Consider the following 23,729-nt stretch of genomic DNA (forward strand, 5'->3'; position numbering starts at 1 on the left):
TGTACAGCAAACCCAACACCGGATGAACCACACAATTGTGTTGACAATGCTGATTCACTGCTCTGCCTTGCCTTCACAGTGACTAATTTCATATGAAAGCATCCTAATAATCAATGTTCAGACTGAGCTCTTCTATTGCACAACAGGACAGTAAATTGGCCAGTAGGAAATCTGGGTCTTGCTGAGAGATAATGACAAATACCTGTCAGTACAGCAGCCAGTCTAGTTCTACTTCCAAACAACCTAAAAATGTGTATTGCCTGTGCTGTTTGCACAGAGAAGCCTAGAACCTCTTCAGCACATACAAAGGCTAACCATGAAATCAGGCGTCTAGTCCAATGCTGCTAAAATTTCCTTTAAATATTTCTGCCTGATGCATGGTAAACCACATCAGCTAGAAGGAAGCCCGGTCTATAGACTTACTTGCAAGAGTCTCTCTCCAGATCTGTCCCAATTTTCAATGAAATAAAATAGGTAACCATTCACACACCAAATATGCACAAATAAACTTTACTAGTCACTATTTAATGACACATTTTCTGTTGTGGAATCTTAAATGTAACTAGAGCAGTACTGGAGTGTCTGTTAAGGCTGCCTGCACCACTGATTACAACTATTCAAACATGAAGCTTATTGCTTATGTGGATTTTATCCTTTATTTCACTGTTGTCTGAATTATTTTACCTTTAATTAATTCCTTCTGGGGCTTTGATCCTTCCACCCCTTATTCAGACAACAGGCAAGAAGAGGTTCTCAAGTGTATTACGTGATGTTCAAAACAACTGAAGGTTCAGCAGGGCAAGGCATGTAAAATTTTGTTTGGTTAAAATACAATACAAAACTTCAGAAACATATTCCAGTTCTCAATTTTATTCAAAAGGTTTCTTCTATATATTATTTATATATAGAAATAAATATGAAAAGTCTATACAAATACAAACACTTAGAGAGTAGCAAGACTGCCCTTCATTTTTTGCACTCATCTTTCAATACTTAAAGGGACAAAACTGGATCAAACAGCTTACATATTTAGCAAAATAAATTTTACAAAATCACAGATCACAAAGATCTGTGTATGTATAACAGAATCTTTTAGACTGAGTTTTCATAGAACAGTTTGGGTTGTGAGGGACCTTAACACCTAGTTCCAACCCCCCTGCCATAGGCAGGGACACCTCCCACTAGACCAGGCTGATGAAGGCTCCATCCAACCTGGTCTTGAACACTTCCAGGGAGGGGGCATCACAAGTTCTCTGGGGAACCTGTGCCAGTGACTCACCACCCTCATAGCAGAGAATTTCTTTCTAATGTCTAGTCTAAATCTTCCCCTTTCCAATTCTTAGCCACACCCCCACTCCCTCATACTATCACTACAAGCCTTTGCAAAAAGTCCCTCCTCAGCCCTCTTGTATCCCCTTCAGGTACTGGAAGGTCTTTATAAGGTCTCCTTGGAGCCTTCTCTTCTCTGGGCTGAACAGCACCAACTCTTTCAGCTTGTCCTCGTATGGGAGGTGCTCCAGCCCTCTGATCATCTTCATGGCTCTCCTTCAGATCCATTTCAACAGGTGGGGGGAGTCATGAGAGCGGAGTAGAGGGGCAGAATCACTTCCCTTGCCCTGCTGGCCACGCTTCTTTTGATGCAGCCCAGGATACAGTTGGCCTTCTCGACTGCAAGCACACATTGCTGGCTTATGTTTAGCTTCTCATCGACCAGCAGCTCCAAGTCCTTCCTCGCAGGGCTGCTCTCAATCACATCATCCCCCATCCCACATTGAAACCATGGACTGCCCTGACCTAGGTGCAGGACCTTGCATTTGGCCTTGTTGAACCTCACAAGGTTCTCACAGGCCCACTTCTCCAGCTTGTCCAGGTCCCTCCGGATGACATCCTGTTCTTCTGGCATGACAACTGCATCACTCAGCTTGGTGTCATGGGCAAACCTGCTGAGGGTGCACTCGATATCACTCTCAATATCATTGATGAAGATACTAAACACCATTAGTCCCAGTATGGATCCCTGAGGGACACCACTCATCATGGATTTCCATCTGGACATCAAGCTGTTGACCACTACTCTCTGAATATGACCATCCAACCAATTCTTTATCCACAAACAGTCCACCCATCAAATCCATATCTCCAATTTAGAGAGAAGGATGACGTGGGAGACCAGGTCAAGACTTCACAAAAGTCCAGAGAGATTACACCCCTTGGTTTTCTCACGTCCACTGCTGTTGTTACCCCATCACAGAAAGCCACTAGGCTTGTCATACGAGATTTGCCCCCGGTGAAGCGGTGCGGGCTGCCACTAATCACGTCCCTGTCCTCTACATGCTTTAGCATGCCTTCTAGGAGGATCTGTTCCACGATATTCCCAGGCACAGAAATGAGGCTGACAGGTCAGTAGTTTCCAGTTTCATCTTTCCCACCCTTTTTAAAAACAGGCACAATGTTGCCCTTCTGCCAGTCACCAGGGACTTCTGACTGCCGTGACTTTTCAAATATCATGGAGATTGGCTAGGCAACCACATCAGCCAATTCCATCAGGACTCCGGATTCTTTCTTTTACAGATACGCAATCTCAACAAGAAATATTATCAGCTGCCTTTGAGAATTTTGCAATATCGATCAATGTACATTTTCCTCAAGATGGACAGCAAAACCAAAAAAAAAAAAAATCATACTTAAGTCATACTCTGATGTATAATGACATAGTGTGTTAACATAATATTTTTAAAAACTTTCCAATAAATTAAAAAGAATACAATCTTGCCTTCAAATAAAACCCAAGTAACTTTAAAAACTTCAGATGGGCATTTGCTTGTATGTGACATGATTCTTCCCCACACTTTAAAAAATTTAATTCAATGCCACTTAAAATGCTTTTCATATAAAATAACATCAAAAATAAGTTAGCTTTTTGCAAACCATAATGTCTAGACTCTTTCCCATAAAGTGATATTTTTCTAACATAGGGCATCATCCATGTGCACTTATGTAATCTCACTAATTTACACATTTAAGAGTATAAAGCAAATCATATGCTTAAGTGGTAGGAGAAATGGACACTAAATTGAATATAACTGCTCTTTCAAAAGCTGATTTTTTAAAAGAAAATTTCACACATCAACAATACTGAAGATAGACCATGTCTTCTGTCTTTCCTTAATGAATTTGCCCTCATCCCAAAACTAATGAGTTCCCAGATGTTAACTTAAGAACTGTAGCTTAAATATGCAAAGAATTGGAAGAAATATTTCAGATATTTCATATTTGGACAATAAATCATAGACTTTAGTTCAGAAAAAAAATAATAATATAATTTATTGTAAGTGCACAAATGTCCGGTCCTGCAACTCCTTACTGTTCATTCGTTTTCACTAAGGAAAGTATATAGGATTTCCCTATCAACCCTGATTTAATAACTTACGTAAACCATTGAAGAATATAGACGTTTAACAACTTACATATATGCGAAGTTTAAAGGGTATTTTGGAATGTCTATCCTGTTTTTTTCAAACTACTTTCCTTTCTCTGCTTTTAAAGGGAATGTTTTACTATTTTTTTCCTTTCCTTCAAAACAAATCTTTATGAGCTCATGTTACTAAACAGTACTCTCATTTCACCTTTTTAAAACTTTAAAGGCTTGATTCATTCTTTCAAAGGAGAATTTGCAGATTCACCGGGAAGTATATGGGATAACTCTCTAGCAGCAGCAGATATTCTATACAGCTTGGCTTGCAATAGCAGCTGTGCTGTAGGGTTCTCATTCATTGCACTGGAGTGGTTTCTTTAACAAAATTCCTTGGTTCACTGCCTTTTTCTAATTTATTTTCACTCCTGCAAACTCCTTCTGAGCTTACTGCAGTAAAACTAAACACTTCCCACCACAGGTTTTGTTGGTATAGCTAGATATTCTGTGGGCTGCAGAAGGCTGACACTTGTCCAGCTGCACAAGAGCAACAACATAAAGAAAGCTTTCATAAATGCTCTACAGTATTAATGTGGCCTGCAAAACCCAATTACAGTGAGGATGATCAAGACAGAAAGACTCTAGCTGTACAGCAGGTCTAATATTCAGGTTATAGAGGAACTGGGACAGGGAGGGAGAACAAACAAAAAAATAAGATAAGACCATGTACATAAAGATTTGCAGTACCGTTTTTGAGGAAAAAAAAGAAACTACTTTCAAGGTAGGAATGTATTTATCAAAACTTAAGCTTTGCCCCATTATGAATGATTTGAAGTTTGTGTTCCTGAGCTTGATATTGGACAGGAGGAAGGAAAAATGTCTTGTATCTTCAATTTTACAGCAGTATCATGAGGGCAGTATTTAAAACCTAGTATTAGAAGAATAAGTTACAAATACAACTTCAAGAACATCGTAACTAAATAGTAGTTAACTCAGAAGACCTAATCTTCTTTCTGATGTGTTTGAAATCGTTCCATTAAAGCCCTAAATATATTTCCTGGTATTTTCTGATGTTTTTCTATTAGATTATGAAGTTCTGCTTTTGCCTGTAAGGAAAGAGAAAAGGCTTTGGTCAAATTCAGTCATCTTTACACTGTTCATACATTAACACAGTCTCTAGGCTCTTTTTCATCTTCTCAAATGTCACAGAACTACTGCAAGTTCAAAATACTGTTCTTCCATATTTAAAGATCACTGGGATCACTGTCAAGAAATGGACCAATAAACTAGTACCTTTTATCTCTAGTAGCTGTGTTCACAAGTTCTATTAGCGATACTCAATAGTAGGATGATGATGGAGTAAACTAATGAAGAGACTTAGATCTACAAAGTATGCCAGTGCCTGCATGCTGCACTGTAACTCTGCAACTCCTGCCTTTGCATCAGTAATACTCTTCACACTATGCCAGAACTTTGACTCTACACATGCTCAGAAGCAGCACTGGAATCAATCGTCTCTCAGCACATCTGACACATAAAAAGTAAGCATTCCTGCATCCAAGGCCCCTAAAGAAGCTGGTCCTGTAAAGCACGCTTAGATCATGCCTAAAATACTGCATAAGACAGCAGCATTGACTTTCATCCAAAAATGTAGCAGGCCAAGAATTTAATAGCAGACATTCTTACTAAATAAAAGCTCTATGGGGAACATACAAAACCATGACAACATAAAAGCACTGGCACTTGGGAGAAGAGGCCAGCTTCCTCCTCTCTACAACCTCCTTTCAGGTAGTTGTAGAGAGCAATAAGTTCTCCCCTCAGCCTCCTATTCTCAAGGCTAAACAAACCCAGTTTCCCGACCATCCTTCCTAAAAAACTACCTAAATCAGAACTAGGGAACTATTCAAAAGGTAATTTGTTGGAGGAAATAGAAATGGAAATACACTGTACAAAGCAGGGAAATTATCTACCTTACTTCTTTTCATGTGTGGAATTTCTACAGTATGTGAGCACTGATTTGTTATATTTGAAAAGCTTCATTAGTGTCTTTCTGACAAGACTCAGAACAAGAACACTTTCTTTGGGTGAAAAGCTGTCGTGGTTTAACCCTAGCTGGCAACTAAGCACCACAAAGCCGCACGCTCACTCTACCATGATGGGATAGGGAGAGATTGGAAGAGTAAAAGTCAGAAAACTCACGGCTAAGATGAAGACAGTTTAATAGGAAAAGCTAAAGCTACTCAGGCAAGCAATTTATTCACTACTTCCCATTAGCAGGCAGGTGTTCAGCCACCTCCAGGAAAGCAGGGCTCCATCCCACATAATGGTTACTTGGGAAGACAAATGCCGTAACTCTAAACATCCATCCATATCTTCTTCTTCCCTCAGCTTTCTATACCATCCCATGATGTTAGATGGTATAGAACATCCTTTTGGCCAGCTTGGGCCAGCTGCCCTGGCTACATGCCCTCCCAGCTTCTTGCACACCTCCCCGCTGGCAGAGCACGGGAAGCTGAAAAGTCCTTGACTTCATATAAATGCTACTTAGCAACAACTAAAAACATCAGTGTGGCATCAACATTACTCACACTAAATCCAAAACATAGCACTATACCAGGTAATAGGAAGAAAAGTAACTCTATCCCAGACAAAACCAGGAGAAATGTTTGTTTCATTAACCCAGAGAAATAATCTTATCTGACTAAGCTTCTTCAGCCACTAAAGTAAATTGCTTCTCGAAGCAAATACAGGGTCCACTATTGACTTTAAAAGACCCAGAACAACTGAAAGCTGTAGTAAGAAAAAGACAGCATTTAAGAAGGCCATTCAGAGTTAAAGTCCAAAGCTTACCTTCGCAGTTAGTTCCTCAGCAGTTATATTTGGTTCATATGGAATAGGTTTTCCAATAAATGTACGAAGCTTGACTGGAAACCCACCATACAAGGGAACTAGTGGCAATCTAATACGTTCATATAGCGACCTAAATATTTCTAACGTGAAAAAATTTAGGGGGAAGGGGGAAAGCAGAAGAGGGTGGGGAAGAGAAAAACAAACAAACAAACACAGAGAGAGAAACAAATGATTTCATAAAATTTTCTTCCTAATACGTCTTAAAATTGAAACTGGCTTGGCAAATAATCCAGCCCCTGACCCAGATTCTCAAACAATGTCTTCCCAAGTGCTATTCTACCCTTGACTTTCATTTCCTAAAAGCTGCTTTAATGCTAACTTGTTTCCATCCTAACTTGGTGTGAAATGCCTCCTCAAATGAGTAGCTGCAAAGAGAAGGAAGGAGGAAAACCCAGTAGCTGCCTCTCTGGAGGCGAAGGAAATGCTACACAATAAAAGTTATAGTTCAGCTAATTTTACAGGTTAGCATAAGAAACTAGTATTGGAAGACTGTTCTGTTCAGTCTTTCTGAGGTCTAGAGGACCAGAAAAAGCCTTATCTGCCTGAAGGACACACATGCTAAACACTGCTTGTACACGAAAATTCTCCTGAACAAAGCAACAAATAATTGCTGTTTATTTTTGTACAACCTGACAAATGCGTGAATTACTCTGCATGTCTGCATCTGATGCCTTGGCTTTCTCCATGCAACATATAGCTTTTCATTAGAGGGAGATGGTAACAGAACTGCTTTGCCCTGCAGTCCTCTGATGAAAATGACGATGCCATACTTGAGGCAGAGCACGCAGCATGGAAAAGCCTGTTTATGCCCTTTCTGCTAAACAGTAAGTTGGAGAATATAAGAAAGAGGGCTAATGCTAGCAGATCAGCAGAGAGGTGATGTAATAACATCATCTCTGAACTCCACTGGAGAGTAAACCTCCAAAACCAAGGCTGCATCAAATCTCAAATTTATATGGGGATTACTTCTACAGAGATAGGCTAAAAACATTCGGAAAAATGAACTACAAAAAAAATAGAAAATGTCTTACTTATTCCTCCTAATGTCCTAACGCCTTCTCGAACGTTTTGTGTAAACATAGGAATGATGGGCTAGGAAGGAAAAAAAAATAATTAAGAATTTAATGAAGATAGCACTATCTAAAAAACATCTACCTCACTTAAACCCAACAAACAAATTCATTTCAGAAATGCTTGTCAAACAAGGATATTATAAACAGCAAAACAACAATGTGTAACTTCTGCCACTTTCTGCCATGAGGTTTCAGGCTGGAGAATACCATGAGATTTCAGTGGGTCACAGTTTCAGCACATCCATTCTCTCAAAGCAGCGCAGGACTTCAGAAACTACAGCACATTCAGGCCTTCCCTCATCTAGCAGGGTTTGCACATTTGTGACTTAAGTAGTTGAACCTTTTGCCTAATTTGTAGCTATGCTCAAAGGGAAGAATTCACAGGATCGGTACCTTAAACTTGTCTGATTAATCTCTGCTATACTGATTGAATTGCTTCACACTTGATGTGTCACGTTCATACATGTCTAGGATTTATTTCTGTAGCTGAATATTTGAATGATGGTAATATTTCAAATTTTTATTAGTGTTTTTGAACTTGCAAACAGCTGGCAAGATCTACAAGAACTGGGATAGGGTAAGTTACTACATGAAGTTTTTAAAAACGATTTTATTGTATGTACCCACTGTACATAGCATCATGAGAAATACAGAACTCTTTATGGGATTTTCAAACATTCAGATTCTTCCTAATCTTTTTAAAAAAGCATGGAAATGAGCTAGTACATGAAACTTTTTAGACACACATCAAGTTGGCTTGGGGGGCTGGGGGAAGGAAGTCTGTAAATAATCCAACTAACTATACAGAATAAAAAAGAAGTGCAGTTACCTAAACTGAATGACAACAAACTTGTTGATTTAATAAGTATTTTATTTGGAGCATCTTACTTCTGAGACAGAGGTAGAGATTTTTGCAAGTTTCAAGTTGCTTTATATGAAAAAGAATCTGGAAAAAAAATCTTCTGCAATGAGACGACTTTAAGAAGTTGAAGGTCCCAGTTTCAGACACATTTTTCTTCCCTTAAGGAGTTATGCTTACAATTGAAAGTGACTCAAAGTTCATCTTTAATCTAAATAAAAGGTATTTTCCCCACTGTCAGTCTACCTCTGACACAATTCCTATTCTACTGCATATTTCAGGCTTTTTTTTTTTTTTTTGAGGGGTGAAACTGCAAGACCTTTGTGAGCGCATAAAGGGAACCAAACACATTCACCAAAACAAACACAACTAGTACAACCATAGTTGAATCTCAAGTATGGCCTTTCATATACTATTACAATACATTAGTAAAATCTAAATCAGTTGAAAATGTCCTGTTTAAATGGTGTTATGTTCCTCCTGAGAAAAGTGAAAAACACACAGAATTGGGTCTTAAAAGTATTCTATTTCTGTATAAAATCCAGAGATTTAACTAGTCTCTCTTTGTCAGTACTTAAATATAAAATTCTTGGTGTGACACTTTCAAATTAGAATCACAGAATCATAGAATCACTAGGTTGGAAAAGACCTCTTAGAGCATCAAGTCCAACCATTCCTATCTACCACTACACCAAGTCCCTGAGCAAAATTAGGTATATGCAGGGACAGTTCACAGTAGTGAACAACACCTCCTGCTACTGCTGTACAACCCGGACATCTCTTACTACCATACAACGTCAATAAAATACACAGGGCCAGTGAATCTACCAGTGTGCTGGGTCACAGTACACTTCAGCAACAGGGAAACAGAAATGCTTGTGTGTGGCTACTTCCCAGCCTTTCTAGTTTGAGTCATCAAATCCTGATCACGTATGTGTAAAATGACCCAAGTTCGTAATGCAGAAACTGTCCTGGATTTCATCTCTTATTCTTTTCAACTCCAGATTTTCTGACCACACTATTCTTAGCCAACTCCAAAGCTTTCTTATCAAAAGCAACAGAGTAAGAGAGTCTTGGAATGTAGTTTTGAGAGCAAGTAGACCATACTCATAACACTCAGCAATGTAACACCAAATACATGATAATCAAAATATCTTTCCCTGGAGGAAAGTACCAATAAGTTACCTTTCTTTGCTTTTATTCTGTAAAGTGTCATACTTACCACTTCTGCATCAATGGCCACCTGAGCAAAGCCCTTCCGATCACCCCAAATAATAGTATACATTTCATCACTAAAGAGTGCTTCCCGAACTCCACCTGGGGCAACAGCTAGAAGATAGCCCTTCTTCAGAGCCTTGACACATTCTTCTTTTGGTCCATGCAAAACTCCAAGTACATCAAGTAATAATTTAAAACCTGCAGGGTAAGATAATATTAATTCAGGAAGTGTTAATTCGTACTACTATTGAGTGCAGATTCCCTACACAGAATACAATGGCGAAAACTTTACTTGGCTAATAACCTATAAGACCAAATCAATGATGTTTCAAGAGCAACTGAAGCATTAAGTCCTGCTTATAAATTTTGGTCTTAAGAAGTTGAAGATTTAGGGTTTTCATTGGCTTTTTGTCATATTAAAGCCAGGTGCTATCACAAAATTAGGACTAAACTGGAAAAAAATCGCAAGTAGTCTGTGCCATCATTCATGTGTTTCAAAGGAGTTGTTAAGACAGCTCCAGAGCACTGACTCCTTGCCCAAGCCGTACTTTTCAAAAGTAGTACAGTCCTAATGATGCGCAGCAAGATAAAATACCAGTAAATTGTTCTATTTTCTTGTTTAGTTAATTTTAGCAAACAGAGCAGTCTGTGCACAAGGAGAATGACAAACAAAATGCAGTGTCCTCTGTGATCACTGCTGGAGTCGACTCCCAGGTTCAACTTCTGGGCACTCGGATGGCCTTTCACACAAAGAGGCATCTGGCAAGCCTGGATTGGGTATGTTCACCTTAGGTTAATGTTTTTTACGTACTGAAGCTTTTAACTGTAAATTTACATAAACTCATATCATCTTGAATTTGAAATGTAATACTGACCTTATTCTTCAAGAAACAGCAGAACATCAAAAATATGCCTATAAGCATCAAATGGGTGCATACCTGATCAATTTTGACAAGTAGTCTAATGTGAAAGAACGTAATTAGCATAAACCTCTGTTTGCAAATCAGTCATGTTCACTCACACGGTTCAATAGATTATAAATTTATACAGTATTTATGAGTACTGCTTACCAAAATTACTTCTCTTTCTTGAAGATTCCTCACTGAGGCAAACAATTTTATCAGCCATAGACAAGAACACAGAACTCAATATCATATCTTCATACTTTAACCTCATTTTAGCAAATAAATAGCTGTTACTGTGATCACATATTTGTGTGATGAGTCCAAACATCATTAAGAAGACAGTGAGTGTTCTTCTCTTATAACTGGCATAAACTATGGGCTTGGAAAGGAGAACATGAGACAGCATATCATTAATTTATTCTTAACTAAACTCTGATCTCTAACCAGTGTTGTAGTTGGTATAATTACTCCTGATTTTTATCTATGCACAATTGGGATCTGTCCATAAACATAACCACAACCACACAACACAAGCTCCGTTACACTGTGGCATATCCTCCACATTACACTTGTCTCATTCTCCTGTGCTTGCCTCGCACACGGCAGGTGACGCCAGCAGTCTTCACCTAACAGCACTTGCACAGAGGACACCTCAAATAGTTTTCCTACAGTAATTTTCTCTCAGAGGCTTTGTTTGTGGGATCTTAAATTGCTGGTTTTTACAACGATTTACATTCCCAAACTACTTAGAGCTCTCTGGAATGTACCTGGTGGTGTGAAGCTGTCTGTCTCTAAGCCCCCTTCTGTCAGTGAGTTCCAGAGAGAGACAAAACAGTAATGAGAAAGATTGAGCTTGGCAGGTAAAGAGACTCCAAGGAAGCTGAAGCTGTGAAGATAGTTTCTCTTTCTGCACTGGCCATGCTGGAGAAGGGTGTCTGGGGTTGACAGAGCAATACCATAAGTCTACTCAATTTGCAGGTCAGAAAAAGAAAAAAAGAACAGAATATAGACAGAACACGGGCAAAGATTTGTAATACAAAATAGTGGTGCATATGCCGGGACAAGCAGCCGATGCCTTGGCACGCCCATGATATTAGCAGCAAGCACAGAGCAAACAGCCAGTATTCTCATGCTTGCCAGCTTGTTGAGACCTTGGAATCTTTACCAAGACCCGTAAGTTAATAAGAAAAGAATGCATTAGACGGAAAACATGAAGATAAGGGGCACATCTGTGGTAAATAGTCGGCTGCACTCTATCACTGTAACTGCGGGATTCTTACGGGTGGAAATTCACTGGGGTAGCTGCTGACTGGGTACAGAAACACCATATAAAGTTTGCATCCACTCAAAGTGATCTCGTTTGTCACCTTAGAAGGGGGTCCATGCCTCAATAGCTACAGTGGAGTAGGGTTTCAAGCCTTCACAAAATTTCTCAGCTGTATTTCCCCCCTTGTCTTTTAGTATAAATCTTATATTTTGAGCTGTATCTCATAGCCTAGCCAGCAGATCATATATTGCTATCAGTATCTTTGCTCCAGCAGCAAAGAGGAAGAGCCTGGTTCTGTTAGGGCAGCAGAGAGACAGCAACTAGTGGAGTGGCCCTGAAGGGACAGCCAGAGTACTCTGTGCCTTATCATATCCCTACAATAGCAGCCGGCCTTTTAAAGAGGGATCTCAGATGACCCTAGGAAACAAGCATGGCCCATACTATAGGGGAGAGTGATGGAGAAAAACACAAGTGAAATCTCAGTCCTCACTGCACTCTTTAGAAAGATTTTCTCTTAACTTAACCTTAGAGAAATCAATGTATTCCTGAGCGCTACACAACTGAAAATCTAAAAGAAACCCCTGGAAAGATTTTTTTTTTCTGTGACTAATCTCCAGAAAAAGTAAAGAAAGAAGTCACAGGATCATAGTTCATAGCCTTCTGTCCCCAAACACATGCAACAGAAGCATACGTAGTATTGGTACAGTACAAATTGAGACAATTAAATAATTTCCTTTTGCAGCTATGCAGAAGACACATGAGGCAATGTTCAACAGAAATCTCCAGATATCTATAGGAGATCTCCTACTAGGTCAGATTCCATAACTTATGAAGCTGTACCTCTCAAGACTAAGTAGCAGGGAGCAGATATTTGACCCCTTGCACATTCACACATGCCTTAGGAGGCACAGCAACATTTTTACAAACAAACATCATGTTAATTCAGGACAGCAGTGCCCAATGCAGAGGATGCAATGAGACTGCATACTGGCAGTTGCATACTGGCATGAATTAGAGAGGCAGATTCGTGGTACAAGCTATTCCTCACATCTATTCATAGTAAATTCAATAATCACAAAAACCGAAAGATCATTAAATCACCTAATCCAAGTGTGTCTAGCAGCCTACAGACTCCTCAAACCCACCTCCTCACCCCTCCACCCATTTCTCCTGCATTGAGCCTCATAACTTTTGGTTAACCAGAACATCATCTGAAAAGGCATCCAATTTAATCTGCAGACTTAATCAAGATCAAGCAGTCTTAGTACTATGATAAAATTACAGCGGCCTTTCTGGTTTGATTCACAAGAGAATTGGCACCTACCTGGGTTATCAGTCACAGGTTATTGTGCAGATTTTGAAACACAATCCAGAACATTACCTGGGCCTTTTGGGCTTGTCTTCTCTGAGTAACTTTAATTCATTCACAGAACCAGGGAATCATGTAGGCTGGAAAGGACCTCTGAAGGTCATCTAGTCCAACCTCCTACTCAAAGCGGGTTCAACAGGATCAGACTGCTCAGGGCCTCACCCAGTGGAGTTTTGAAAGTCTCCAAGGATGGAGATTCCCCAACCTGCCTAGGCAATCAGTTCAGGTGTCTGATCGCCCTCATGTTAAAATACCTTTCCACACACCTATTAAAAAATTCCTGTGTTGCAACTTGCCCATGTTGTTTCTCATTCTATCATTGTGCACTATTAAGAAGCATCTGACTCCCTCTTCTCTGTACATTCCCGTTAGGTCACTTAAGGCAACAACAATATCTCCCCTCACCCTTATCTGGTACAGATCAAACAAATGCAGTTGTCTCAGCTCCTCCTCGTAAATTGTGTGCTCCAGCTCCACATCGTCCACTGAACATGCTCTAGTGTGTCAACAGTTGTCTTGTACTGGGGAGTTCAAAATTGGACACCATATTGAGATGTGCCTGCACAGGTGCCAAGCCACGGTATAAAACCTCTTTACTTGGCCTGCTGGCTACACTCATGCTAATAAAAAAGTTCTGTGCACAGTTCATCTTTGCTGCAAGGTCACACTGCCGACTCATGTTCAACTCGTTGTCCACTAGAATGCCGAAGTCCTTTCCGGCAAAGCCACCCTCTACGGAGCATACTGTCTCCTGGCATTACTCCGTCCCAGATGAACAACTTCACATTTGCTGCTGCTGAACTTGGTGATGTTTCTACCAGTTCAATTCTGTGATGGCATTCTCAGTATCAGCTCTAACCCCCAGTGCATTGACTGCTCCCCAAGTTTGATATAATCAGTGAACTTCCCATGAGCATACTCCAACCCCTCATCCAGGTGTGCAATGAAAACATTAAGCAGCACTGGTCCCAGTATCAGCCCCTGAGGAATGCCTGTATAAACTGTCAGCTAGATGTTGTACTGCTGAACCCACTTCTTTGAGACCTGCCATTCAGCCAGATATCTCTGCAATGCTACTAAGCAATATTTTGGGGGGCTCATAAGTACACTTACACATTGTTTTAAAGCAGAAATGGAGAAAACCAAAATATCTCCCATTTGATAAACAACTGCACAGCAAAGTAGTAATACATTTAATATGGAGCCAAAACTAAATTAGAAAATAGGTTACATTAGTCAGCTGTATGCAAAAATTTTCTAATCAACTGACAAATCCTAGCCCATGGGCAAAAGCAGTTGTAGAGGCAAAGCTATGCTGTTTCAGTACGGAAATGTTCTGTTTTCAGAGATCTTGGCCAAAATAAAGCTTTACTGGCAAAAGGACAGTTTCTGATATGAGTTGTTTCCACTAAAAGCATCAGTGGACTACAGAATGCTCCTGTAAATTCACAAAATTAATTACAAGGATTTTGGTCACAAACTGAACTTGGGAAAAGAACGGGGTATTACTGTATTTCACACACACAGAAACCAAACTCCTCACATAATTAATTTCACCAGTCAACAGTGTTTTTCACAAGGCTGTCCAGCCAAAACTGTGCCCTAAACATATTTTTCATTTACCTCATGCTTCGCACAAACTTGCAGGGCACTTCTACAGCTTTCCTCCAAATAAAGATTCTACTTGGAACAGTCATCTTGGGGACAGGTTCCACAGTCCACCATACTCAACTGGGTGGGATACAAAAATACACTGTCTCTCTAGACTAATACGGTCAATTTTAAGAATGTTGTTTCCAAATATTTCTTAATCAAGTTATGCCAGTCATTCTGCCTATATTAATTAAAAAAAAAGAAACATAATTCTGAAGCCTTTGCTACTGATTTAATATAGAGACAACTGTTTCTCCTATGATCTCCTTTTCTTTGTTTCTAAACACCCTAGAAGTGTCAGAAGGTGTTATCTAGACAGCAGTATGACCCATCCTTGCATAGGCCAGTCTCATTGGCCTCACTTATATAATGAACACATTAGAGACAGCTGAACTTCAATACTTTCACTACATTTGTCTGAATGCGTGTTCCGAGGCACAATTTTTAGAAATTGCACTATAAAAAAAAAAAATAAAAGAAGGTCTCCAACTGATTGCTTATAATGAAGTAAGCATTGTTACCTGGTAATCTAAAGACAAAATGATCAGCTACTACATGGCAGTATCTCTTCGTTTGTATAAGAAGTCTAGCCGCAAAATAGATATAGTCAGCAGGTGTAGCTCCATGATAAAACACAATAAGCCCCGGTCCTTCAGGAAGGTTTTCGAAACCATGAACCTCATAACCTGTTAGGAGTTAAAGGTACAACAGAAGTCAAAGTCTGACAGAATGTCATCCCAAAGAAACTAACTCACATCAAGCTGGTAACTGAAATCATTAGGTATTTCAGACTAGTAGAGTAAAGTGACAGCTAAAAAGTCAAGAATTGATTTGTAGTATTTACAAAGGTGCTTTCACAGGAAATACAAGTTTTATTTAAAGCAAAAAAGTCACAGTTACAGAGATCAACAACAAAAGAAAAAATGAAAGCAAAACACCCAGTCTCACTATTTTGAACTATTGTATATTTTTTCCTTATGTTTTCAGTTCACTGTCTTCAAGGTTGCAGAAGTCCTCCGAATCAACCATTCAAGTGAAATCAAAATAAGGATTGGACAAGACTGGTGAAACACAGCTATTTCAAACTATTATTTACCTTTTAAAGTGCTTTGCCACCAGTAGCCATTTAAGGATATTTCATATGACAACATCCATTTATAGGTCTTTTTTCACTCCAGGGTATGAAGCTTATCTGTTATTTCTTTCAATGTTATACTTGCTCCATTTTTCCAACACTAAGTACTAAAAGCTATTTCAGGCTTCATATGCTTAATTAATTAAAATGTACATAAACACACATGAGTTTCTTACTGAGCTTACATTTCTAATTATGTTAACAGTGCAGAATACATTCAGTTAACACAATTTATCAAAACACATCTGTGTAGAACACAGTTAATACTGAGTGGTTTTGGTACTGTATCTTGTTTGTGTTTTTTAAAAATAAACAGAAAGCAAACAAATAAAAAAACTCCAACACACAAACCATATCATTTCTTCTAAAGTTAATCAGGTCTGCAATTCCCATTCCTTTGATTTCTCCTTTAATTCTGAAGGTACTCTTGGCTCTTCTCCCTCTATTTTACTTTCTACACCTGTGGAGTTGTAACACTGCAAGTATCTATCTACCTATCATCTGTACCATCTCAAGTGACCACTAACTGTCCTCTGTGCTCCAGGTCAGCCAGCCACAACCAGAATGACACCTACATCTAGTAGTTGCATAATATATGTAAAGTTACAGGTATCACACATCAGTTTCAGGTTCCTGATGCTGTGAGATTCCAGGATGAAAACTTCTTTCTAAGATACACTCGGGGAAAAAATAATCACAAAACGTTTCATGCTTTTGCAAGACAAGTGTGCAGAGAGCATGTAAGCAGCTGGCAGGGCAGAAAAAAAGTCACAACTGTTTACAAGGAACTGGATAAGAATCTTTTCTGCACAAATAAAAAGCTAGGCCTTATAAAAAGTTACTAAGGATGAAGTCAAGGCCTTAAAAACAAATAATTTTTTTAATAAAAAAAGTAAATAGTTTTTTATTGTGAAGTGAGCATTTTAAGCTCTTTCATGTAGCTGTTGATTCTGATCTAGTGTACTTTCCAAGATTTGAAAGTGACATCTTAGTCTTAACAAAGCCTATCTGATACAGCTGCTACACCATCTGGCTATCAATGCCTTGAAAACCTGCTTCCCTTTGACTAGAGAACAAACAGAGATGATTTTCAAGAAGGATCTGTTCTTCATGTAAATTGCCCTTAAACATCTTTCTCCTTTAGCTGCATCAAGGCTGAATGGTTCTGAAAGAGTTTTGTGATTTCCTTAGAAAGAAAAGCCAAATCATTTAAGTCTGCCTTTATAAAAGAAATAATAGTAGAAGGACAAGGAACAGAGCCCTTAGGTTTGACATCAAAAATACATAGACTAAGAAAATTAAAGAAGCGGAGCTCTCTAACAGTTTTTGGCTCCAAAGTCAATCTGAAGTAGCAGCTAGCAAGTGAACCGGCATTAAGTGCTCCTTTTAGCCACCACTTGGCATTACAAGTAGAAGACTAGTTAAGAGCAATCTGGTTAAGTTAAATTACGCTAAAGTGCTGATGTACTGGCTATCAGAGAACTGGCACTGAACTTCCAGAGCTCATATATTGACTCTGAAATAATATAGTTAATTGATGTAATTTTTAACATAGCAATCATTCCAGGTCCTCTTGAAATAAGGAAACCTAGCAGTAGTTATAAAAAATAAAATAAAAAAAAAACTAAAACATTAAAAGAAATTGCATATGTTCAACTGGATGAAAGATCTCATTTTATAGAAGCAAAGGAATAAAAGCACAAGACAAAAAGCTTTACATCCAAAGAAGTCTCAATGGCTTGTTTTCCCACTATTTGCAGTCATTGATAAATCGTAAAAATAACTGGGCTGAATTTCAGACAGCAGCAACAATTGGTGATACACATGTACTGATAAAGCTTAAAGGTAAAACCAGGAACAAGAATTCCAACACTTTTTAATGAAAAGTTACATCTCTCTTACCATGCCATATTCTTCCATGTCCATCCCATAGAGTGGCCACCATTTGCACTGCGCCATCCCAAACATCATTGAAATAAGCTTCTTTTATTTCATTCTTCCTTTTATAAATATGAAGAAGGAGAACTGATGTGTAGAAGAGGATGACGAGAACTCCCGGAAGCAGAAAAACTAATGCAAGTGGAAAAAGTACCCATAAAAGGTAGACTGCATAACTCAGATAATCTTCAATATGATCCACACCAGTCCATTCTCCCAGAATATAAGTGAGGCAGGTTAAGTAGGACATAGGCATCGGTCCTGCAATACAGGATTCATTTCCACCTATCATCTCCTGTTCAACAAAACCCAAAAAAGGCAGATGAAGAAATCCTTGAAAAACAAAAACAGACCTGCCTATACTGTTTAATCATACAAGAAGTCCCTCTGATATGTTTTACTCATATATCATTTACCCTACATCTCAGCAGCACCTGTTAGATACACAATGCTTCATACAGCAAAACTCTTCCTCAATCTTTTCCATCCTTTTCTTTTGTGTGGTGGAAATGCTTCCAATTCTGATTAAGATAGTGCAATTGCTTAATCGCAGGCTATGATTTTATCTCATTAAAAACTGTTCAACCTACACAGAATCAGAACAGTAATAGTGTTACCAGTACCAACTTATACTGTATTTTCTATTTTGAGAAAGCTGTATCGATTAGTCAAATTTATTGCACAACACACTCTACAACAGAAAACAACACCATCTCAAAACCAGTGCTATAAAAAAACCTACCAAACACTTCCACTAACCACAAGCATATGATGACTCAGGAATAAGATGGTCTCCAATAAGCAGGTCTCACTGCTGTAGAGACCTCTAGTTGTACCTGGAGATCTACAGACAGTGAAACACCACATCCCAAAGCACAACACAGAGAGGCAGCAGGAACGACAAGGTAAAAAAGATCACAAAAAGTCCTCTAAAAGCTTTAACTGCCCTGGCTTTACTGTTTCCATGTGTAAAAATCTCTCTTCTCCAATGCCAGCTCCCCAGAAGTATCAGGGCTAGATCTCTTTGGGCTGGTATTTCAGGCTTTCTATAAATCTGGAGCAACACCTTTTTTTCTTAGCTTTGAACGATTTAGGGAAAAACTTGGTATTCACTTCATCATACAAACATGAGATAATCTGTATGCTTGGCTCTCTTAGCTGAATTTTTAGAACACCACAAATAATACCTCAGGCAGGGGGCAGGGAGAAATAAACCTAGTCTAGAAAAATTTTGGTCGAGATTTAAAGTAACTGTTAGTCAAGATCAAGAAGAAAAACATGTTGCAACTGTAATTTAGGCTTGCAGAGAGAAAGGGATTAAGAACAATTACTTCTGGCAGGATCTAAGCTTGGCGTTCTTGTATTTTGTTTTCTTATTAAAATGTGACTTAAGGTATGTATGACTGCAGAGTTCTTATGGCTAGATAGACATATGTCTATCATTCTTTTGCTCTGTTTTTACAAACAAAAAGTGACTGAAATTCAAAAGACAGTTTTACTAATGCTATCAGAACTCCAACGACAGTAAAAACAAGTAAGCAGGTCAGTTTTACTCCACATTTGCTGTAAGATGTTGAAACATACAGCAATGAATAAGCACACAGCATTAGCAACATGCAGTTCACTGATTTTAAGCACTTTCAAGCATTTCAAGTGTGTTCAGGGGTGTAATTTAGGGGAAAAGGGTGGGAGAGCAAAAGAAAGCTCGCTTTTTCTCATTCCAGTTGTCAGAGCCGAACTTCAGAACCTGCCAAGCAGCAAACACCCACAGCAAGTAAAAGAACCACAATTTGTGAGACCAAGCAGGATTTAGGAATAGCATTCAGCATCACAGTATTTATCAGATTGTTATGCCTGGACTTCTCCTACCAGCTAGGGAACAATACGGATTATAGGCTGCAGCACACAAACATTTTTCAAAACTCAAAGGTGATTATGTAGCTTTAAAGATTACTTGAAGTGATAGTGTCCTGCCTATTATATTTTTATCTGTTTATGGCTTTCTCCAAACACAAAGCCCTCATCAAGTAAATTTAAAGTCCTGTCCATGCATGTCAGGCTTGCAAAATATTACTTGTCCTTTTACCTGTAATATTAGATGCAATGCCTCAAATGCAATCATTGCAGTTTTATAAGCTTGCTTCCGTATCTATTGCATTAAGCTGCAACGGAAATTAAAATCTGACATCTCCTTTGCTGCCAACCACAGAGGTAACATCTAAAGTACTGCCCTCTCCTAGGGATTGTCAACCCTACTCTGAAGAACTTTGCTTCCTCGTCTTGAAGAGAATCATAGAATAATTTATACTGGAAAGCCTCACTGGACAGCACTTGCCAACCTCTTGCTAACTAAGGAATTAGATCAGGTTGCTCAGGGGCATATCCAGTCCAGTTTGTAGTATCTCTATGAATGGAGATCCCACTGCTTCTCTGGGCTCCTGATCCAGTGCTTGATCGTCTTCATGTTTTTACTTATTCTGGTTAGAATTCCCCTTACTGCAATTTGTGCCTCTTGCCTCCTCTCTTTTTACTCCCTCATCTCCATAATCACTTGTTGAGAGCAGCTGTAAGATAGCCTTTAAGCCCTCTCTTCTTCAGGCTAAACACGCACAGCTCCCCCAGCCTTTTACAGACACAACATGCTGCAGCCACCTAACAACATCATTGGCCCTTCTCTGCACCTCTTCCAGTCTGCCAGCATTTCTCCTATCACAGGGCTCTACACTGGACCTGAGGTCTCAAAAGTGCTAAAAAGCAGGTAGTAAATACTTCCTTGATCTAATGGTTGTGACCTTGTTAACATAGCCCAAGGCAATGGCAGTGAAAAACGGAAGACAGATTCTGTCTCAGTGATCAGGCACAGGATGCTCACATTGAATAAAAGTCCAACATAGTTCATTTACAGTGCTAACAGATAACATCATTTTGGCCTGTTCCAACATTACAGCAGTCTACTCTGTGACTACCTAGAGCCATTAAAATTACAAGATAAAGCACAGTCTTTGAGAAACACCAGCAATGTCACTCTGATTAGGATATTACCCAAGCAAAAAGAGACTACCTTGCCTTCCTTGTCAGAGGCTTTCTGACATCTGTCACCATCCAATCATTACTAACGCATTTCCTGTTGTGCGGTTCAAACTAAATACTTTTAATTTAAGTTCTGACTTCCCAATAGCACAGCCCACATAAATTTTTTCTAGACAAAAAAAAGATTTTTCATTTTACTAATGACAACACACATTAATTTAAGGCTTTGTGTTGATGGGAAAATGGAAACGAGGCTAATATACAACACCTTCTGATAACTTCTAGCATATGACCCAGAAAAGTCCTTAACTAAACTACAACAGCGGTGTTCCGCTGTGGTCACTAGACACTGGGTTAACTGAGACCCTACTGATCGTGCTAGGAGAAGCAACAATTATGGAGAGCAATAACTACTGCTGTAAACCACGCCCTGAGTAATACCAGCACATATATGAAAAGTGGAAGTAAACTTTTAGAGAACACTCCAGTAACTTCAAACTAGAAAGACGCTGAAAATCAACAGCTATGACATGTCCCTGCCAAGAGACTTACACTGCTTATTACTGCATCAGGCACTTACGCAGAGTATTTCTACCAGAATTAGCAATGCCACCACAAACAGGTGAAAAAGAATGGCCTGATAATTGTGCTAATGGCATCTGCAGCTGAAGTCCTGGATTTTAGAAGATGGGTCTCTTCTTGTTATGAAACAAAAATCACAGAATGTTTTGGGTTGAAAGGGTCCTTAAAAGATCATCTAGTTCCAACGCCCCTGCCATGAGAAGGGTCACCTTCCACTAGACTAGGCTACCCAAGGCCCCATCCAACCTGGCCTCAAACACCTCCAGGGATGGGGCAGCCACAACTTCCCCAGGCAACACGTGCCAGTGTCTCAGCCCTCTCATCGTGAAGGATTTCTTCCTTATGTCTACTTCTTCCCCCTTCCAATTTAAAGCCAGTTCCCCTCATCCTATCACTCCATGGTCTTGTAAAACTCCCTCCTCAGCTTTCTTGTAGCCCCCTCAGGTACTGGAAGGTCGCAATAAGGTCCTCTCGGAGCCTTCTCTTCGCCAGGCTGAACAGCCCCAACTCTCTCAGCCTGTCCTCGTACGAGAGGTGCTCCAGCCCTCGGATCACCTCCGTAGCCCTCCTCTGCACCCGTTCCGATGGCTCCATATCCTTCTGTGGGGGACAAACCAGCCCGCTCCCCGCCCCCGCGGCAGAAGGACGGCGGTCCCTTCTGCAGGAGGCTCCAGGAGGATGGAGTTTCTCTTTCCCCGCCGCGCCCCCTGCCCAAGCCGGGCGGTGACCGGGGCCGGGCCGGGCCCCCGACCCGCCCGGCAGCGCCCGCTCACCTTCCCCTGGCGGCGGCGGCGGCTCCAGCTCCGGCCCCTGCGCCCCCGCCGGGGCCTGGTTTTACTTCTCCGCCCGCCGCCCCCGCGGAGGCCGGGTGCCCGCGGGGCGGCCAGGCGAGGGCGGCTCCCGCGGCGGCGCGGGGGCGGGAGCGGAGGAACCAGCGGGAGGGGAGCGCGGAAAGAACGAGGACGGCGGTGGAGAAGGAGAAGAAGGCGAAGGCGGGAACTCCGCGCCGCCGGGGGCGCGGGAGTCACCCGGACCACGTCCGGTAACACCGCCCCGCGCTTCCGGCGGGAGAGGGGCGCGAGCCGCTAGGGAGCGCGCGAGCTCCGGGCAGGGCAAAGGGGACGGGGGCGGGGCCAGGGGGCGCGGAGCACGTGACGCGGAGCACGTGACGGGGAGGAGCTGGTGGCGGGGAAAAGAGCGGGTGGGGGGGGGGCAGCATTGGTGTGAGGTCCAGCGAAGGCCTCCTGTCCTGTGGCCGTGTTCTCCTGAATCTTCTGGACATTGAGGGGCTGGAGCGTGTCCAGAGAAGAGTAACAAGCTGGTGAAGGGGCTGGAGAATAAGTCTTATTGAGGAGTGGCTGAGGGAGCTGGGACTGTTTAGCCTGGAGAAGAGGAGGCTGAGGGGAGATCTTATCACTGTCTACAACATAAAGGATGTTTTAGAGAGGTGGGTGTTGGTCCCTCCTCCAAGAGGAGTTACGCATAAACAGAATATAAAAGCATTCCTTGTACTGCAGAAACTGTGCAGAGGAGCTAAACAGCATCCTGGCCTGGCCTGGCCTGTCCTGTCAGAACATTTTACAGAGAACAAGGCTTGGATGCTGTGATACTGAAGAACTCTAACAAGGTCTTGAAACAGAGAGCCAAAAGATAAACAAATGCCAGCTGAAGGGAATACAACAGCTAGTTCAGTGGGAACGAGTACCAGGTGAAAGAAAAACAATTAAAGAGAACTATCAACATAGTTAATTTTAGTGTAACTTGGTTTCTTAGCATGTGCAGTAGTTTAGCTAATAATATGTTAGTAATAGCCTTATGGACAGCTACCTTTAACCAATAATACCCTGTAGATACCCTCATGGGCACCCAGTTATGTAACCGAAACGGGTTTATAAATAAACAGCTAAGCTCAATAAATTGAACATTCACTGATCATATTGATCTCTGCGTTTGATTCCGTGATGCTCCCGTCAACACTATCCTGTCCTATCCTATCCTATCCATGATAAGGTGGGCTAATCGAAGCAGCATTATTCCTACTACTGCTGCCCTATTTGAAAGAGAGACTTGGGAGAAAATGGGACAAAGGTTGTTTGATGAATATACTAAAGGAAATAAGGGCCTTTGGCAATGTCTTACCCTCTGGCGATTAGTTAAAGAAACTTTTATGTGAAGTGAAAGCAGAGAGAGAGGTTGCAGCGTCGGCTTACGCCGCTATGAGCGAGAATCAGGACAATGCTGGCAGTACCTCTGCATCTGCATTATCGTTTCGTATGTCGAATATGCCTTCATGGGGACTGCTTCCCAAAGACTGGCCTTCCCCACCATTTCCCCCACTTGAGGAGTGTGAAGAGGCTCCAGATGAAGATCCTCCTCTC

General features: G+C 40.7%; 1 protein-coding gene across 3 annotated transcripts; it reads right to left on the reverse strand.

Moving 5' to 3' along the window:
• Positions 1-3,068: 3,068 nt before the first annotated feature.
• On the reverse strand, positions 3,069-22,293 carry LOC138719129 (DGAT1/2-independent enzyme synthesizing storage lipids-like). 3 transcript variants are annotated; one of them, XM_069854113.1, is made up of 7 exons: positions 22,125-22,292; positions 17,704-18,034; positions 15,188-15,352; positions 9,477-9,670; positions 7,354-7,414; positions 6,263-6,402; positions 3,069-4,518 (listed from the first exon to the last, which is right to left on the reverse strand). In XM_069854113.1, the coding sequence occupies exons 2-7, from the start codon at positions 18,029-18,031 to the stop codon at positions 4,414-4,416; spliced, it is 993 nt and encodes a 330-aa protein (XP_069710214.1). In that variant the 5' UTR covers positions 18,032-18,034; positions 22,125-22,292; the 3' UTR covers positions 3,069-4,413. The 3 variants fall into 3 exon arrangements, with proteins under 3 accessions (XP_069710214.1, XP_069710213.1, XP_069710216.1); XM_069854112.1 differs by having other exon boundaries at positions 17,704-18,031; positions 22,125-22,291; XM_069854115.1 differs by lacking the exon at positions 6,263-6,402 and having other exon boundaries at positions 17,704-18,031; positions 22,125-22,293.
• Between the last annotated feature and the right edge of the window lie 1,436 nt (positions 22,294-23,729).

The sequence above is a fragment of the Phaenicophaeus curvirostris genome, chromosome 3 (assembly GCF_032191515.1).
Source record: "Phaenicophaeus curvirostris isolate KB17595 chromosome 3, BPBGC_Pcur_1.0, whole genome shotgun sequence".
NCBI lineage: Eukaryota > Metazoa > Chordata > Aves > Cuculiformes > Cuculidae > Phaenicophaeus > Phaenicophaeus curvirostris.

Bases quoted from the DNA above. Each gene is read 5' to 3' on its own strand.
- LOC138719129 (XM_069854113.1), bottom strand. From the start codon at position 18,031: ATGATAGGTGGAAATGAATCCTGTATTGCAGGACCGATGCCTATGTCC. The intron at 15,353-17,703 runs GTAAGAGAGATG...AACTCCTAACAG, and splicing joins ACATGGAAGAATATGGCATG to GTTATGAGGTTCATGGTTTC. The intron at 7,415-9,476 runs GTAAGTATGACA...TTTCCTTCCTAG, and splicing joins TGGCCATTGATGCAGAAGTG to CCCATCATTCCTATGTTTAC.